The 16,176-nt window shown below is 40.5% G+C and overlaps 4 protein-coding genes across 7 annotated transcripts; 1 reads left to right on the top strand and 3 right to left on the bottom strand.

Moving 5' to 3' along the window:
• Positions 1-97: 97 nt before the first annotated feature.
• Positions 98-3,284, bottom strand: LOC111481224 ((S)-coclaurine N-methyltransferase). The gene is made up of 8 exons (XM_023126611.1): positions 2,990-3,284; positions 2,735-2,843; positions 2,206-2,430; positions 2,027-2,126; positions 1,832-1,942; positions 1,604-1,687; positions 783-841; positions 98-654 (listed from the first exon to the last, which is right to left on the bottom strand). The coding sequence occupies exons 1-8, from the start codon at positions 3,174-3,176 to the stop codon at positions 462-464; spliced, it is 1,068 nt and encodes a 355-aa protein (XP_022982379.1). The 5' UTR covers positions 3,177-3,284; the 3' UTR covers positions 98-461.
• A 3,845-nt stretch (positions 3,285-7,129) lies between these two features.
• LOC111481249 (17.1 kDa class II heat shock protein-like) lies at positions 7,130-7,919 on the bottom strand. Its single transcript, XM_023126652.1, has one exon. The coding sequence runs from the start codon at positions 7,779-7,781 to the stop codon at positions 7,311-7,313; it is 471 nt and encodes a 156-aa protein (XP_022982420.1). The 5' UTR covers positions 7,782-7,919; the 3' UTR covers positions 7,130-7,310.
• Positions 7,920-8,348: 429 nt separating this feature from the next.
• LOC111481248 (17.1 kDa class II heat shock protein-like) lies at positions 8,349-9,128 on the bottom strand. The gene has a single exon (XM_023126651.1). The coding sequence runs from the start codon at positions 8,959-8,961 to the stop codon at positions 8,482-8,484; it is 480 nt and encodes a 159-aa protein (XP_022982419.1). The 5' UTR covers positions 8,962-9,128; the 3' UTR covers positions 8,349-8,481.
• Positions 9,129-10,115: 987 nt separating this feature from the next.
• LOC111481227 (solute carrier family 25 member 44-like) lies at positions 10,116-14,314 on the top strand. Of its 4 annotated transcripts, XM_023126620.1 has the most exons (5): positions 10,116-11,488; positions 12,034-12,205; positions 12,881-13,278; positions 13,398-13,675; positions 13,776-14,314. In XM_023126620.1, the coding sequence occupies exon 1, from the start codon at positions 10,400-10,402 to the stop codon at positions 11,435-11,437; it is 1,038 nt and encodes a 345-aa protein (XP_022982388.1). In that variant the 5' UTR covers positions 10,116-10,399; the 3' UTR covers positions 11,438-11,488; positions 12,034-12,205; positions 12,881-13,278; positions 13,398-13,675; positions 13,776-14,314. The 4 variants fall into 4 exon arrangements, with proteins under 4 accessions (XP_022982388.1, XP_022982386.1, XP_022982387.1 ...); XM_023126618.1 differs by having other exon boundaries at positions 13,398-14,314; XM_023126619.1 differs by having other exon boundaries at positions 13,387-14,314.
• The last annotated feature ends 1,862 nt before the right edge of the window (positions 14,315-16,176 follow it).

Here is a 16,176-nt window from a genome sequence, read left to right as displayed (position 1 = left end):
AATTAAAAAATTTAAATAAAAGATGCTTTCTAATAAAATACAGCGCCTAACTGCAATTTAAATATAAATATAGTTGACTTAGATATTATTCAATTGATTATGATATATACCTTCGAATCTCTTACCGCTACCGAAAGTTGCATATTTAGACTACATAAACTACAGATCAATTAAGTTCAAATTTAGTGCAAACAATTCATCACCGAACTACCTAGAACGTTTTGGAAAAAAGGTCGTAGAGGCACCTCATGGTGCCAATAATCCGACCAAGATTCAGCACTAATACAAATATTGTAATCAGCTCTTGCACCGCAATGGCAAAAACTGTTATTACAAGACCTATGGATCATATGGCTTCACCAAATTCATAAAGTTCAAAGGAAGAAAATCAGTCCAAGTTCATAAAATTCGCACCTTGTTCTTATGGCCGCTTAGATAATTGAAGCTTTGCTGCTTTTGCATCATTTCTTCTTGAATAGTAAATGGCAAACCATCCATTCTTCCCCATTGTTGTACCCAAATAACTCGGCTACTGCAATGAAGAATGTTCTCCAATAAACAGTCCACTTTACAGCTGAATCCTTGCCATAAGTAGTTGCCATGATTGGTTTTATTGAAGCTATGTTCTTGTCCATTCTTTTGAGCCACTCTTCACTGCAAAGGATGTGTTAAAATTGTGTTTAATCACAATTCCAAAATATAAAGGCAAATTTGGCAAGGAGACTTCAACATTTACTTGAGAAGATATTATGTTCTCCAAATGTGTGTAAGGTGGTAGGTACCTTGTTTGAGAATAGTGCTTGCCATTCACAAGCCAATGATCGACAATCGACACTTCGTCCTGTATGGAACAAGCGAAATGTTACGACTCAAGTCGAAGCTTCTTGTGGTTTTACTATAAAGTTCTCACATTCAAGATCAAATGAAAACAAGATGGTCATAATTCTCAAGTTGAAATGTTTGGTATGCTTTGATGGAATGCAAGAAATGAAAATAATTATCAATACTAATAGCAAAAACAAGTAGAAATTCTCAAACAGATGATCTATTTGTGCATCTTAGGTGATAGGTTAGATAGTTATTGTTAGGATCGCACAACAACGCACGCTCGATCTAGATGAACACAAAGAACAGGAGAGATACCCATTTTTCTAAGTTTCCCATTTTCTTTTCGTTTTATAAAGTTTCGACAACTAGTCTTTTCAAACAGTTTAAAACAAATGCTTATCAGTCAGGAACTATAGACCGAAAAAAGAAAACTTGTAACAGCCTAAAGGGGACAATATCTATTAGCGATGAGCTTGGGTTGTTACAAATGGTATTAGAGCTAGGCACCGGGCGGTGTGCTGGCGAGGACGCTGGGTCCCCAAGGGGGTGGATTGTGAGATCCCACATCGGTTGAAGAGGCGAACGAAGCATTCCTTATATGGGTGTGGAAACTTCTCTCTAACATACGTGTTTTAAAACCGTGAGACTGACGACGATACATAACGGGCCAAAGCGGACACTATCTATTAGCAGTGAGCTTGGATTGTTACCCAACTAAATGAAGGAATAATTCTATGTTAAGGTGAGGTCTGACAGGGGCAGGGGGGCGTATCACCTGAAAATAGAGGAGTAGATTTGCAGAAGGCATCGTGCCACCATCGAAGAAGTATCTAGTAATCCAATCATCTTCATTTTTATCCTGAATGATGAGGCCATAAAATGGTTAGCAAAACATAATAATTCCTGTTTATCAAGATGTATACTACAAACAGCATCAAACCAATAATAAGGGTTCTAGCCATTAAGAAACCTCAATGTATATAAAAATGTGAATCAACCGTACCTCAAAGTGATAGGCAAAGACTTTATGGCAAAAATGATGAACAAAGAGGAGACTATCCTGTTTCATCCAGCCTGATATTTTCTTGAGAAGATCCTTGTAGTTCTTCATATGCTACTCTCGGGTAAAAATAAATAAAGTTTCAAACCATTTAAGGATGTGGGTAGCAAAATGGAACTACATCAGGAATTTAGTTACCTCAAACATTTCAATGGAAATTATTCTGTCATATTTAGCTTCCATTTCAAAAGTGCTGATGTCTGCAACAATAATGTTGACATTATTCAGCTGGAGATCCCTGAAACCACATATCAAATTTTAACGGTTATTAAGAAATCTGAAGGAAAGTTCGAGGTATACAAGACAAAGCTAATTACCGGCACTGCTCCTCAATGTAATCTTTCTGTGTGGTTGAATTGCAAATTCCAGTCACCCGACAATTCTTGTAATTTTGGGCAATATACAACGAAAGTGACCCCCAGCCACATCCAACATCAAGAACAGAGTGGCCATCCTTCAGTTGTGATCTTTCACAACTCATTTGTAGCATGGCCTCCTCTGCGTCCTCCAAGGTACTTGACTTGTCCTTGAAATAGCATGAACTGCAACAACAGATCATGTAAGGGCTAGTGAATTGACCAGATTAAGAGAACTTGAAGCTATTTGAAGCTCTTTTTGTTGTTTGCTTGTGCTTCTTACTCAAAATGACCTGCAAATCTCTGTTTTAATACACACTTGGTTTTTTTCAATCGAAAAACTAAGCGTTCCATCATGCATCACACAATATTTTCAAGTCCTAATTTCGAATCTGCGTATTCATATCATCTTAACGCAAATGAAAATTCGCATGAATAGAAAGCAAACTCTTCCAATCGCTCAGTAAGACCTTCCTAAGTATTTCACTACCTGTACTTGAGATTCTTCCCCAAAACTAACTTGAAGAACGAGGTAGGAAGCTCGTAATGTTGAGCTTTTGGCTTATCAGTCTTAATAGCAATTGGCATTTCCCTTAAAGCTGCAGAAACAGGCACAATCAACTAGTTGAATCTCCTTGAAATTTGACAATCCGCCAGATTCAAAGTAGACATGCTCCTCCGTCAATAAATCCAATTACCTAGTTCAATCTCCTTGAAACGTAATAGCTATGGAATCGCAACTTACCGTGCACAAAGTGGAGAAAATCGGAGAGTTGGAGTTGAGCGGAAGGCTTGAACTGGGAGCGAATGCGAGAGGCGAGTAACAAGCGGGTGAACCTTCTTACGACGGCGTCCGGCAAGAAATTCCGTTCGAGTGAAGCCATTACAAGACGGACAGTGACGTCGTAAGGCACCTGAATAAGCTCCGCCATTTCTGAGTGGCTAAAGCTCTGATTCGTAAAATTCTCGGGCTTCTAGCCTTATCTCTTCTTCCTCCACTGTTCTAACTACCACTCAAAGTCTCGATCTGTCTCACAGTTTCCAACTAAAAATAAACTAAGTTGTTAAAAAATTAAAATTTTGTTTTATATATCTGTACGGATTTCATTATAAGTTAGTTTTAGAAATATTAAACATTAAATACACTATAAGTTAGTTTTAGGAACATTAAATATAACATTTATATATTTGTACGAATTTGAATATAAGTTAATTTTAGAAACCCTAAACATTAAATATAAGAGGTATGAGCTGGAATTTAATAGACTTAGGGCCAGGATTTTGTCATGTAATACGACGTCATTTCATTGGTTCTGTGCCTTCACAAGGTCTCGCTGGAGTTGGGAGAGTGCGTGTGTCTTCTGCGGAGCCATCGGCCGCCGGAAAAGAAGATAACAGGCGGATGAGCAACGCTGAGCGTTCGGCATATTTCGCGAGGAGAGAGGCGGCGAAGATATTGCGGCGAGTTCTTGAAGGATCAACGTCGAGCTGTCGCTTCAATCAAGTCGCTCGTTTATGCTCCATCTGTTAGGAATAAGAAGGGTACCTTGTTAAATGCTGAAGATGATTTTTCAAATAGATTCTCATATACTTGCCCATAGAACTATTGGTTTTAGTTACACAGGATGATTGTTGAGAGAAGAGTCTCGCATTGGCTAATTAAATAGTTTGATCATGAATTTATAAGTAAGGAATACATCTCCTCCACCAGTATTAGACATTTTGGAGAAACCAAAGCAAAGCCACAAGAGTTTATGCTTAAAGTGGACAATATCGTACCTTTGTAGAGAGTTGTCATTCCTAACATGGTATCAAAGTTGTACCCTTAATTTAGTCATGTCAATAGAATCCTTAAATGTTGAAAAAAGAAATTGTGAGTTTCGAAGGTGTAATCAAAAGTGACTCTAGTGTCGAGCAAAGGAACTTTGTTCGAGGACTTCAAAGAAGGAGTCGAAACTCGATTAAGAGGAGACTGTTTGAGGGCTCCATAGACCTTAGGGAGGCTCTATAGTATGCTTTGTTTGAGGGGAGGATTGTTGAAGATTGTTAGGCGAGGAGTCCCACATCGGCTAATCTCCATTGCTATGAGATCTTTTGGAGAAACCAAAAGCAAAGCCATAAGAAATTATACTCAAAATAGACAATATCATACCATTGTGGATAGACGTGATTCCAAAACACACATTTTCCATTGTATTTGAATATGAACTCAATACCATAATTATGCAGACTGTTTTAGCTTTGCAGCTTCCGACTGGAGATAGCATACAGCAATTAATTGGACGAAAAATTGAAAATCCTACTTATTTGATATGAATGATTCTGTGATCATCTTGGTTGATTAGATTTTGCCTCGCTCCTCTGAAATCTGGTGATATTGCATTAGTTGAAGTTTATTTTGTAGCTTTCTGGATAAACTGAAAAACTTCAGTTGCTTTGGCTGTTTTGCTAGACCTCCCTGTAATGAAGGATGTACTGGATGCTGCTGATGTATTGAGCAATAAATGGAAGGTACTCGCTCATCTTCTTTGTAGCTGCTCTTTTACTATGATTGTTTCTAGTTCATTTGCTTCTTACAACTTTATCGAGTTCTAGCTAATTCTGTTTGAATAGATTTCTTGGTCACTTCAAATATACATTAACATTAGTCTAATATTATTGTAGAGGCAGAAGGAATTAATTTATATCATCATGTATGATATCCTCCTCGGCCAGGTATTTTATTCACATGTTTCTCTTATCTTAACATAAAAGCATTCTCATTAAAGGGTCGACTCTGAAAACGTTTTATGAGAGATGGACAAATTGGGGGAGGATTTGTTGTTGTTCATATTCTGTGCTGACCATCAGGACCTTTTAAATTCCTTTACTCGAAATGAGTTTGTCTATGTCCAATAATGACTCTATTGGCATGGCTTTGAACTGTACCTATTGTTGTAAGTTGACAGGAAGATGTACTGTCATAATTCTTAACTCTTATATCACGAAGAAGAATTACAGGGTCTGCTAATAAGAAGAATTACTGGGTCTGCTAGGAGTTTGGAGGCCATTTCATGCAGTTCAATACACGTGATATAGATATATATATATATATGTTGCAGCTGGCCTATTTTACATTTGATGCTGATTGGATATATTTTATGGGAACTGTGTGTAGAAAATTCCTTCATTTGGCGATGCAGAGGTGTTTCTCTTGCAGCGAGATAAAGTCTGTCTTGACTTTTGTTCTTGGTAAGGTCTGTATTTCATCACGATGCCTTAAAAAAATTCCTTAATGGTGCTGGTTTTTATGTCAAATAGGTACACAGAAGGATGACATGGTTCCTAACCTCTTGGTACTCACTCCAGGCAGTGATTTACATGATCATCCTCTGGTTGCGAAAATGGGAGCATCTTCATGCAAGTAAGTCTCTAGTTTTATCCAGTCCATTGATTAGAAAGCATGCATTGGAGGTCAAGGGTTGTTGTTCTTTCTTCTTATTGTATTACAAGAGGGAGTTGATGTTTGTTGGGGAAGGCTAGTTCTATGGTTGCTGTAGCTCTTGATCCCAAGCCAGGATGGGAAGTAAGATCATCTCATTTGTATTTACCATCCAAGTTCATCTTTCGTTCTTTCATCGTTTTCTCAATGCCTCCGAGTATCCTCCCTTCCTTTCGTTATTAGATTATTTCTCTATTTGGCTTTGCATGTGAGCCTGTCATTTTAATGGGTTGAAGATTGAAGCATTACCAGCAATTTTCTTGAAAAAGTTTTAATTTCTGAAATCCAATATTTTCCAACCGCTCAACCCCGCTAACCGATATTGTCCTCTTTGAGCTTTCCCTTTCGAACTTCCCCTCAAAGTTTTTAAAACTGTATGCTAGGAAGAGGTTTCTACACCCTTATAAACAATGTTTCGTACTCCTCCCCAACCGATATGAGATCTCACAATCCACCCTCCTTCGGGGCTAGCGTCCTTGCTGGCACTCGTTCCCTTCTCCAATTGATGTGAGACCCCCAATTCAACTCCCTTTGGGGCTAAGCCTCCTCGATAGCACTCATTCCGTTCTCTAATCGGTGTGGAATCCCCCAATCCAAATCCCTTCGGTGTTCAACCTCTTTGCTGGCACATCACCCGGTGTCTGGCTTTGATACAATTTGTAACGGCCCAAATCCACTACTAACAGATATTATCATCTTTAGATTTTTTTCTTTCGAGCTTCTCCTTAAGGTTTTTAAAACGCGTCTGTTAAGAAGAGATTTCCACACCCTCATAGAAAATGTTACGTTTATGTTAATTTGATTGTAAGAAGTTTTCGAGGGGGATTTCCTTGATCTCAATCCAGAAGATCCTTCATTATCCAAAGTAAGTTCTGCTCAACTCCAAAGTGATTATATTTTCTTGAAGCCCTATGGCGAATAACTGAAACTACGACTGTGTCATTGTAGTATTTTTTTTTTTTTCATTTTTCATTTAAAAAATGATGACCGCTTAGATGTTGGATTAGCCGAGCATTATAGCTTTAAGCCTTTACAAGACACAATCCCATTGCTCCCTAGGTTTTGACAAAACGATGGTAGTAAATAATGGCGCAGCCATCATTGCTTAGAGATCGGAACACTTCGCAATTTGCCTCAAGTAGGTAGAAGACAAACATCTAACCTTTTGCCATGTCCTACTGGTAATCAGCTGGTAAATGTTCCCACTGTGGCAGCGGCGTGGTCTCCCAATTTTTGCAGGCGTGAAGTATGAACACATTGGTTCGGTTTAGCTGTAGGAACCAGTGGGATTCTTCAGCATCTCCGCCCAGGTTAGTAGAAATTACAATTCTTGCCTAGGTTTTTAGTGTTGTTTTCAAGTCTAGAATTCTGCTAAGCTTTGGAGAAACAAATCACACAGCACAGTAGTAAAAGATTCGACATTTCTGATGAAACCTGTAAATATTCATTGACATAAACCATCAAGCACACACTACAGAGGCAACCCACATTACAGACATTACCACACAAAACACCACCAAAAAGGAAGAAAATTAAAGGAGAAAACCAGCAGGGCCATATTCTGAAAACTCATGAACCAAACCCATCAATTGACCTTGACCTCAACCACCTTGGGCTTCTTGGGCTCAGGTGGTGGCAACTTTTGGACCGTCACGGTGAGCACACCATCCTGACAAACCGCCGAGATGGCATCAATGTTGGCATTTTCCGGCAACACAAATTTCCTCATTAACTTGCCAACTCTCCTCTCCATCCTCACATACTTCGCCCCTTCTTTCTCCTCCTCCCTCTTCCTCTCGCCACTTATCAGTAGCACATTGTCGTCCTCAACCTGAACCTTGATGTCGCCAACCTTCAGCCCTGGCATGTCGACGACGAAAACGTAGGAATTTGGATACTCCTTGATGTCGGCCGGAGTGGCTGCCATGGCATTGGCATCCCGGACGTAGGTTCGTGTCGGGGCGTTGAACGACTTGTCGGCCTCGTCGACGAGATCCATAACGTGGTGGAGGGTGGAGAAGATTGGGGAGTCTAAGCCCATGATTCTTAGATCCATCTTTCGCTTGTTAACGGGAGAAATGTTTGATGCTCAAGGGAATGTTGGTGCGAAGGAGATTTTGGTTGTAAGAGATGATCTGGTAGAGCTGCTTTGGTGTGGGTATGGGAGAGCGGTTGGCTTGGTTATTTATAGGTGTATGCTGTGTGAAGAGAGGAATTTTCTGGAAAGATGGAGAAGAGTTCGGAAGGAGGTTCCAGGAGCTTCGGCTGCATTCGCGTTGAGTTCTAGAATGTGACAGAATATTCCATAAGAAACATTTTATTTGGTTTTCCTATTTAGTAAATTGTTCAATTTTGTTGGACAAATTAGTCATTTGCTCAATTCAATAATTTTGAAATGAAGTTAGATCTTTTGGACTCATTCCTTTCTCATCGACGTGGAACCTCTCGAGGGGTCCAAGACATGTCGCCTCTTGTCTACCCTTCAAAAAGGACCCCTCACTGGCATATCGTCTGTCTAATGTTTGGCTTTGATACCATTATAAAGTTCGGGGGTTCGGAAAAGATTTTTCCACAATTATAATTATAAGGGTGTTACGTTGAATTTTGGCCTTATAAATATTTATGAGGGTTCATAGTCTAAATTTATTGTAAACATTATTACATTATGAACAATCGGCCAAAACAAACCAAACAAAACACCATACAAAAGTTGCAATATATTACAAACCAAAACAAAACAAGGCTCACTCATACGATCAATCTTGTCCCACACGAACCTCAATAGTCTTGGCCTTTTTGGGCTCTGGCGGCGGCTTCTTCTCCACCGTGACCGACAGCACTCCGTCCTGGTACGCCGCCGATACTTTGTCAACGTCGGCGGCCTCCGGCAGCACAAATTTCTTCAAGTATTTGCCCAGCCTCCTCTCCATTGTCACGTATTTCCCTTCCTTAGCCTTTTCACTTTCTCTCTTCCTTTCGCCGGTCACAACCAACTGGTTGTCCTCGATTTGGACCTTGATTTGGTCCATTTTGAGGCCAGGCATGTCGATGGAGAATTGGTAGGCGTTTGGATATTCTACCACATCGGCTGGTGTCGCCGCCATCGCCTTTGCGTCCCTCACGTAGGCGCGTGACGGCCCGTGGTGGGTGCTCTGCCCTGGCTCATCGGTGAAGTCCAGAAGGTCATGGAGGGCATTCAGGAATATTGGGTCCAACCCCATTCTGGCTAACTCCATTTCTCTTTTTTGGTGATGGTGGTGTGACCGTCTGGGTTCAAATGGGTGCGTCTTGGGTTTATATAATGGTTGGGATCTGCATTTAGTGAAACAAATGTCTAATTTTATGTCTATATTTTAATATATACATATAATTTCTTTAAAGTAAAGTAATTAAAATAAATAAAAATAAGAAATATTCGGTAGTAGGAGCCAGGGGAGATGGTTTTGATGTGCCACAGCGGAAGTATTCGGTGGATTTATCTTTACAAGATGCCACACACGTGGATAGTCCATCTATGAAACTATCTCCACGTGGCCTTTTGACCTGGTATGACGTGGAGTAACCGGCCGAAAACATTTCGACACGTAAGAACCAACCAACAAAGCCCAACCCCAATACCCGGCCCCATAGAGCTCACGTTCGTAATGGGCTTCCGGAACGGATCAGTTAAAAATGGGCCTGAGGCAACACCGGCACAATTTCAATAAAACGCGTCCCATTCTTTCCTCGCCGTAATGTATTGAGTGAACCAAGAGGCAAGAGCCAATGGTTTCCTTAAATCGTCCAAAAACCGACCATGGATTTGCAAATAGATTGAGCAACAAAAACGAAGCCGTCAACTGAAGTGACGAAAATGAAGACTTATGATTGTGTCAGAGGAAAAACTATGGGCTCATCTGGGTCTGTTGCCTGAACTCTGCTTCTTCACCAACCAAAAATGGGGATTTCAATAAGATTTGCAGAAAACAATAAAGAAGACGAAAAAAATAAGAACACTAATGATCTGACTTCTGCATTTTGATGGGTCTATTGTAAGAATTGGGTGATTTTTGTTGATGGAAGCGTAAACTTGGAAGAGAATGGGAGCAGCAGAAGAAACCAAAACCCAAATGGATAACCCACAGAATCATGGAGGGTACAAAAACCCTTTTGGGTTTGTTATTAAAAGAGCCTCATATATAAAAATGAGCTCGACATGGTGATGGACACGTGTCCTCCCTCCTCCATCTTCAAAACCCTCGCGAAACTCCATAAATCTTGTTTTTTCTTCCTCCCTTCAGCTCTCGCCTCCATTTTCGCTTTCAATTTTCCCCACTGAGTTCTGGGTTTTTCTCCTTTTTGATTTTAGTGGTTTTTTCTATCTGGGTTTGTGTTTTCTTGGGCTGAAATCATCTAAGTTCGATTTTCTTCCGCTTTACTGCCATGATCGTATTGGAATCCATGGTGAGATGAGTTGTATCTTTCAATTTATTGCCTGAGAAAACATATTTGTTCCAATTACTACTGTTATAATCTCTTGTAGGTCAGCTTCTGATCTCCCTTTTGATTCTGACGATCCCTTTCATTTGGGTGTTTTCTGTATTTCATTGTTGTTACATAGTTTAGAGAAGGAAAAGGGTTTATCTGGTTTCTGGTTTCTGGGGTAGTTTTGTATTAGCTTTAGAACTGGCTAAGATGAGCCTGAATGCAGCGGAGGATGAATCGACTTCAGAAATTCATATTCCAGCAGAGATTGATTGGGATATGTTAGACAAATCCAAATTCTTTTTTCTGGGTGCTGCTTTATTTTCAGGTGTATCAACTGCTCTTTACCCTATTGTTGTTCTGAAAACTCGGCTTCAGGTTTCTGCTACTAAGCTATCAAGCTTTAACATGTCATATTCTATCATGCGCCATGAAGGTTTAAGAGGATTTTACAGAGGGTTTGGAACCTCTTTAATGGGAACTATCCCAGCTCGAGCCTTTTACATGACAGCTCTTGAAGTTACCAAGAGTGGCGTTGGTAGTGCAACGGTTAGATTAGGTTTTTCAGACACTACAGCCATGGCTATAGCTAATGGAGCTGCTGGGTTGAGCTCGGCTATGGCTGCTCAATTGGTCTGGACTCCTATAGATGTTGTGAGCCAAAGACTAATGGTTCAGGGCTGCAATAACAGTGTTAAAAACCTTAATTCTTGCGTCTATAAGAATGGTATTGACGCTTTTCGAAAGATCGTTTATGCGGATGGTTTTCGAGGATTATATAGAGGATTTGGGATATCAATCTTGACATATGCTCCATCAAATGCTGTTTGGTGGGCTTCTTACTCTGTCGCTCACAGGCTTATTTGGAGTGGTTTAGGCTACTACAATAGTAACAACGATGAGAGTTTTAATACTGCTGGGTATGCCTTCAAACCAGATTCTAAGGCAACAGTGGCTATTCAGGGCTTGAGTGCAGCCTTGGCCAGTGGGGTTTCTGCCATCATAACAATGCCTCTAGATACCATCAAGACTAGATTGCAAGTTTTGGATGGAGAAGAAAATGGTCAAAGACGACCTCTAACGGCATTGCAGACCGTAAGAAACTTGATGAAGGAAGGTGGGTTGAATGCCTGTTACAGAGGGCTCGGGCCGAGGTGGGCATCGATGGCTATGTCAGCCACCACCATGATCACGACCTATGAGTTTCTCAAACGGCTATCTGCTAAGAACCAAGATTGCTTGAGCTGATCGCCTTAGCTGGATTACATTGGCTTGGATATATTCCTAGAGGCAGATAATGTAATGCCCTTTTCTTTATCTTTTTTCTGGTGAACTTTATTCAAGATCATATTGAATATGGCATGAAAACTTGTAGTGTTCATACCTCAACAATAAGGCAATTCATTTTTTTCCCTTTCATTTCTCTTGTACAAACGTTCGTGCTAATAAGAAATATAATCGACCGTCAACATTCGATTTCTTTAATCGTTCTTTTAGTAGTTCAACTTCTAAGAGTCAAATTTTGTTGTTGGGAATGTTTAGAGTTTGATTCTGGGAAGACGATGGGCGAGGAAATTGAAAATCGTTACCTCGTGCTCATGGCCTACCCGACTAATCCATTGGTAGGCATCGTTCACAATCAGTCCAGTTCCAAGAACAATGATTATAGATTTTTAAGTTTTATCTTGGGAGATCTAACAGGAACTGGAGAGATTTTCAAATGTTCATAAACTCGCACTGCTAACATTTAACTACTCGTGTTTGATGTTCTGTAATTATATTTGTCGCTGTTTGTTCGAATTGATACTTATTATTTCTTTTCTTTCTTCTCCTTTCATATGCAGATGAGAACAAAACAAACTAACACGGGCTTGGTTTGACGATTCGATCTGCACAGTGAGAGACGAGGATTCAGGGTTCGAATTGAATTGTATTTGCTTTCCTTCTATAATAGCAACAGTGGGTCATCCTTTTAAGAACAATCAAAGTAGCCAATGGTCACCAGACTCTCAACAGGTGAACTCTCATCTTTCTGTCTTTTGTTTCTTCCCGTCCTTTTGTACTTATTCCGAGAAATTGATCTGTTTAGAATGACTTTCTATGTGAAAATAAAAATGCCTCGAACTACTTAGACTCCAAGGGTAGTCTTACTTTCATTAATGTTGCATTCGTCAAGCCAAAACAAAACGTTGTGGAGAGGATATTTGCATGAGAATGGACGGCCTGCTTAATATCGTCAAACATATCATGTTTCTTGTCTCTTGTTTCGTGTTAGTTATTCGAGTTTTTTCTAAACCATAAATAAAAAACAGAAAAACGAAAACGTTATGGCTTGTCTGTTCTGTATGGCTACTAGCTGGTAAGTTTACAAGACATGAAAGTCCTTCCTAGTTTTTGTTCAAGAAATCCAATAATGTCTTGTTTGTTTCAGCTGACTTTGTCGAAATCTGTTTGATGTCTGTCCAATGACTTATATGAACACAAAATTAACACCATTTTCATCTATTTTACAAACATTTTCATACAACAGGAATTACATTATATTGAATGTGAGGATTCGAGTGATGTTCGTTTAAGGGAAAAGTTTTCGGGTTGTTCGAAGCTTATTAGACGTTTCATTTGCCTGAGCATCGGACCCATCAGGTAAAGCCATGATATGGAGTCTCACGTTGTCCATTCTATCCATTGCAGATACAAGAGTGCTTCTTATCTCGGCTTGGTCGCAGCAGTGAATTAGTCCGGTAGAGCTTACGTTTGATGGGATTACGCTCTTTCCTTCCAATCGAGATATCAACAAGAGATGGTTGGTTGCCTTTGCTTCTTCCAAGAGGCTTCCAAGCCCACAACGGTCAGCTGCGGAGCCTTTTGTCACCGCGCTGACACTGATGAACCCCTGCATCAAAATGGCATCAGTTCTCCAAGTTTTTGAACTCGATAAGTAAATGGCGTGGAAATGGATCTTTAAATACCTCGTCAGTTCGTTGGATATCCATTCCGAAACGAACTTCTCCTGATGCAGGAACCATTTCAAGTGGAACTTCTGATACTCCAGGAAGAAACCATAGCCTTATCCCATGCACAACCATCAGGTTTGGAGTGTTGTTTTGTTGCTTGCTCCACCATGATTCTTTTCCTGTTCTTCGATTTTTGTCCTTCATAAGAACAAAAATTTAAACCGAACTAATGAGATTCGACAGCCGATTTGCAGATGGGATTGTCAACGATCATGCGAATGTGTATTACCTGAGTTACATTAACTATCTGTTCTGATTGAATATTGACAAAGACAAGAGGTGCTCCTGAAGAAACTGCAGCACAAAACCAGGCCATACACCGGCTAGTCGTGGCCTCCATGGAGTGCTCTCCCCGCAGTGGCACGAACAGGATGGAGCTTATGACCGAAGAACGATGATCGGGTAGATGCAGGTCGAGTTTTTTGCTCCATTCATACTTCACACCTCTTCTGTTGAATTCTGCTCCATCCGGGTTTGATATTCTTCTACTCATTTCTGCAACATCAAACTCTGTTACATTTCAAGCTGCCACTTATAGAACAACAATGGAGTAAAACTAACCCACCCTGCAGTTCATTGCACTTGTCAAAGGTGAGATCACCGAGTACCACAACATGTCGATCGTCGGTTGCAGCTCTAACAGTGAACTTCCTATGCAAAATCGACACCTTCTCTTGTACGATACGTGCTCGAAGCTTAAGCGAGGCATCTCCACGCTTAACCTTCAGCCACACAACCTCAAACTGCTGGCTGATCTTAGCAAGATGCGAACTGAGATCAGCCTTGATCTTCGTCGAAACGAACAGCTCCTCGTCATTGTCTTCAGCAACACCTTCAATTACATCACCTGGTAATGGCATCGTCTCGTCCCAATCCTCCATAGCTTCTTGCTTCACTCTTTTCACACAAACGACCGTTGGAAGACTACTCATTTTCGAGATCTCGAAAGATCAGTTGTGAGATATATTGGGTTCGAGTTTTTGAGCTTAAATTCAAGAAAGTTGTGACATTGGATCTGATTATTTGTTGAATATGTTTCGAACATCTCAAGAGTGTGGGATTTTAGGACTTTACGTCTGGGAGTTTGGTGGTTTCAATTTCTTTATTACTACATGGGATCTGTCAATGCTTAGCTAATATCACTATTTTATTAAATTACGAAAAAACTCACAAAAAAAAAATAATAAATAAAAATAAAAATGGGAAAAAATAACAAAAACGACGACGTTTTAACCAGGTACAATTCCAGCACATAACTGAGCGAGTTCTTGGCGCAGCCTGTCCATTTCAGCCTCGGCTATGGTCCTCGTTTCAGCATCTCTAGATCTCAATCTCATCCCCAAAGCTCCCATCTTCCTCTGATAACTCTTCACCTATAAAACCCAGTTTTGTTTCCATGAAAACAACCGTAAAAATGGAAACTTCTAGGGAGCAAAATGGAAGAACAAGGAAAAAAAAAGGGACCTTTCTGTAAGGCCAGCGGCGGAGCCCACTCCGGCGGCAGATTTTCTTAACGACGGTGAGACAGAGGTTCATCTTCTTGGCTGCTTCACTGATCGGAAGGTGAAGATATTCTTTCAAATCGTTCACCGTCATTCTTCCTGCTCTCTGCCTCTGTAACGATTCAAAAAAACAGAGCTCTCTGTTTAATCTGTTTTACTCTGTTTTGCTCTGTTTTTACGAATTGCTTGCTTTATATGAGGATTTTTACTGACCTGTCTTGCAAGTGGTGTTTGAGGAACTCGCTGGCGACCCAATTCTGGCGACTGATCAGGCTGTTGATCCATTTCCATTTGATCTTCTCTCTCTTCTTCATCGTCTTCTCTCTCTGCAACTGCCGCCATGAACCAGTAAACAAAAGTCCAGTCGAAAAATTCATAAGAAGAAGGGAAACAAGAACCTGGGTCGAGCGGGAGTGGTTGAGAGTAATTATGCGGCGATAACAGAGGGCTTTCATCATTCCAATCCAACCCAATGCACAAAACATCATAAAAATCCGACAATGGCTCATGTATAGCTGTGTACTCATCAAACATTTGGTTCAAATAGTGTTGCATTATGAACTGCTTCACTTCGTCCGTCCCCTTCTTCGAGAAACTGATACACATCCATTGTTCATTATATTAAAGCTTTTAAAACAAATAAACAGAGTATTTGATCCAGCTTACTCAAACATTTTGTACTGGTTGATGTTTGAAGGATTTGTCGGAAAAGTTTCTTGCAGAATAGCATGCCACAATATTCCGAATCTTCCATGTATCTCGAGCTTTCTCGTATTAATACCTTCAATGGAGGAATTTCACTAAGAAACAGAGCATGGAATTGTCCTGTCGGAAAAGGGGAAAGAACAAGACATAATAATTGAAGAACTAACCATTTGTATGAACGATTTCTCTGAGAATTAAGCAACAACTACAAGTGATGGGTTGAAAGGTATGAATTTCAGGGGTGATCGAAAATTGGGTACTACTGTAACCACCGCCGTCGCCGCCATAACCAGGATTTGGAAAATGGGTTTCGCCGGGGAAGCAGTGATAACTGGAGGGGTCGAGTACAGTAGAACTCCAGTACTCTATCTCAGCTTCGCCGGAAGTGGAAGAGGGCGGTGGGAATTTTTGGTCATTGGCGGCGGAGTTGGCGATTAGTTCAGCGGCGGTGGGTTTGATATTGGCCATGAAACTGAGAATATTGTCGTCGGTGAAAAGCGGGGAGTTTTGATGGAAATTCCATAGCGGGAACTCGCTGTCCCCTGAATCCGCCATTGGAGGAGGATGATTGTGAGTGAAGGGGAGTAATCGTTAAAGCGCGGGAAGGTAGTTTATTACCGTTGGTCGCCGGCGGGCGGTTGGGTTTTGAAAGGCTGCGAGGTGGTGATTTGGTCAGGTCGGTTTCAGAATAAGTCTGTGCTCCCACCAAGAAATAGCCACGGTCTTTTAGTAAATTACAGATATACCCTTTAGACTTATGTAAATC

Source organism: Cucurbita maxima, unplaced genomic scaffold (genome assembly GCF_002738345.1).
Source record: "Cucurbita maxima cultivar Rimu unplaced genomic scaffold, Cmax_1.0 Cma_Scf00006, whole genome shotgun sequence".
NCBI classification, from domain to species: Eukaryota; Viridiplantae; Streptophyta; class Magnoliopsida; order Cucurbitales; family Cucurbitaceae; genus Cucurbita; species Cucurbita maxima.
Note: the sequence above shows the minus strand (reverse complement) of the source record. Positions and strands in the feature narration are given on the sequence as shown.

What these genes read in the sequence shown, in the direction of transcription:
- LOC111481224 (XM_023126611.1), bottom strand. Translation starts at nt 3,176, where the DNA reads ATGGCGGAGCTTATTCAGGTGCCTTACGACGTCACTGTCCGTCTTGTA. An exon ending in TTTCCATTGAAATGTTTGAG is followed by an intron (nt 1,943 to 2,026) that starts GTAACTAAATTC and finishes ACCCGAGAGTAG; the next exon opens with CATATGAAGAACTACAAGGA. An exon ending in TCTTTGCCTATCACTTTGAG is followed by an intron (nt 1,688 to 1,831) that starts GTACGGTTGATT and finishes CTCATCATTCAG; the next exon opens with GATAAAAATGAAGATGATTG.
- LOC111481249 (XM_023126652.1), bottom strand. Translation starts at nt 7,781, where the DNA reads ATGGATCTAAGAATCATGGGCTTAGACTCCCCAATCTTCTCCACCCTC.
- LOC111481248 (XM_023126651.1), bottom strand. Translation starts at nt 8,961, where the DNA reads ATGGAGTTAGCCAGAATGGGGTTGGACCCAATATTCCTGAATGCCCTC.
- LOC111481227 (XM_023126620.1), top strand. Translation starts at nt 10,400, where the DNA reads ATGAGCCTGAATGCAGCGGAGGATGAATCGACTTCAGAAATTCATATT.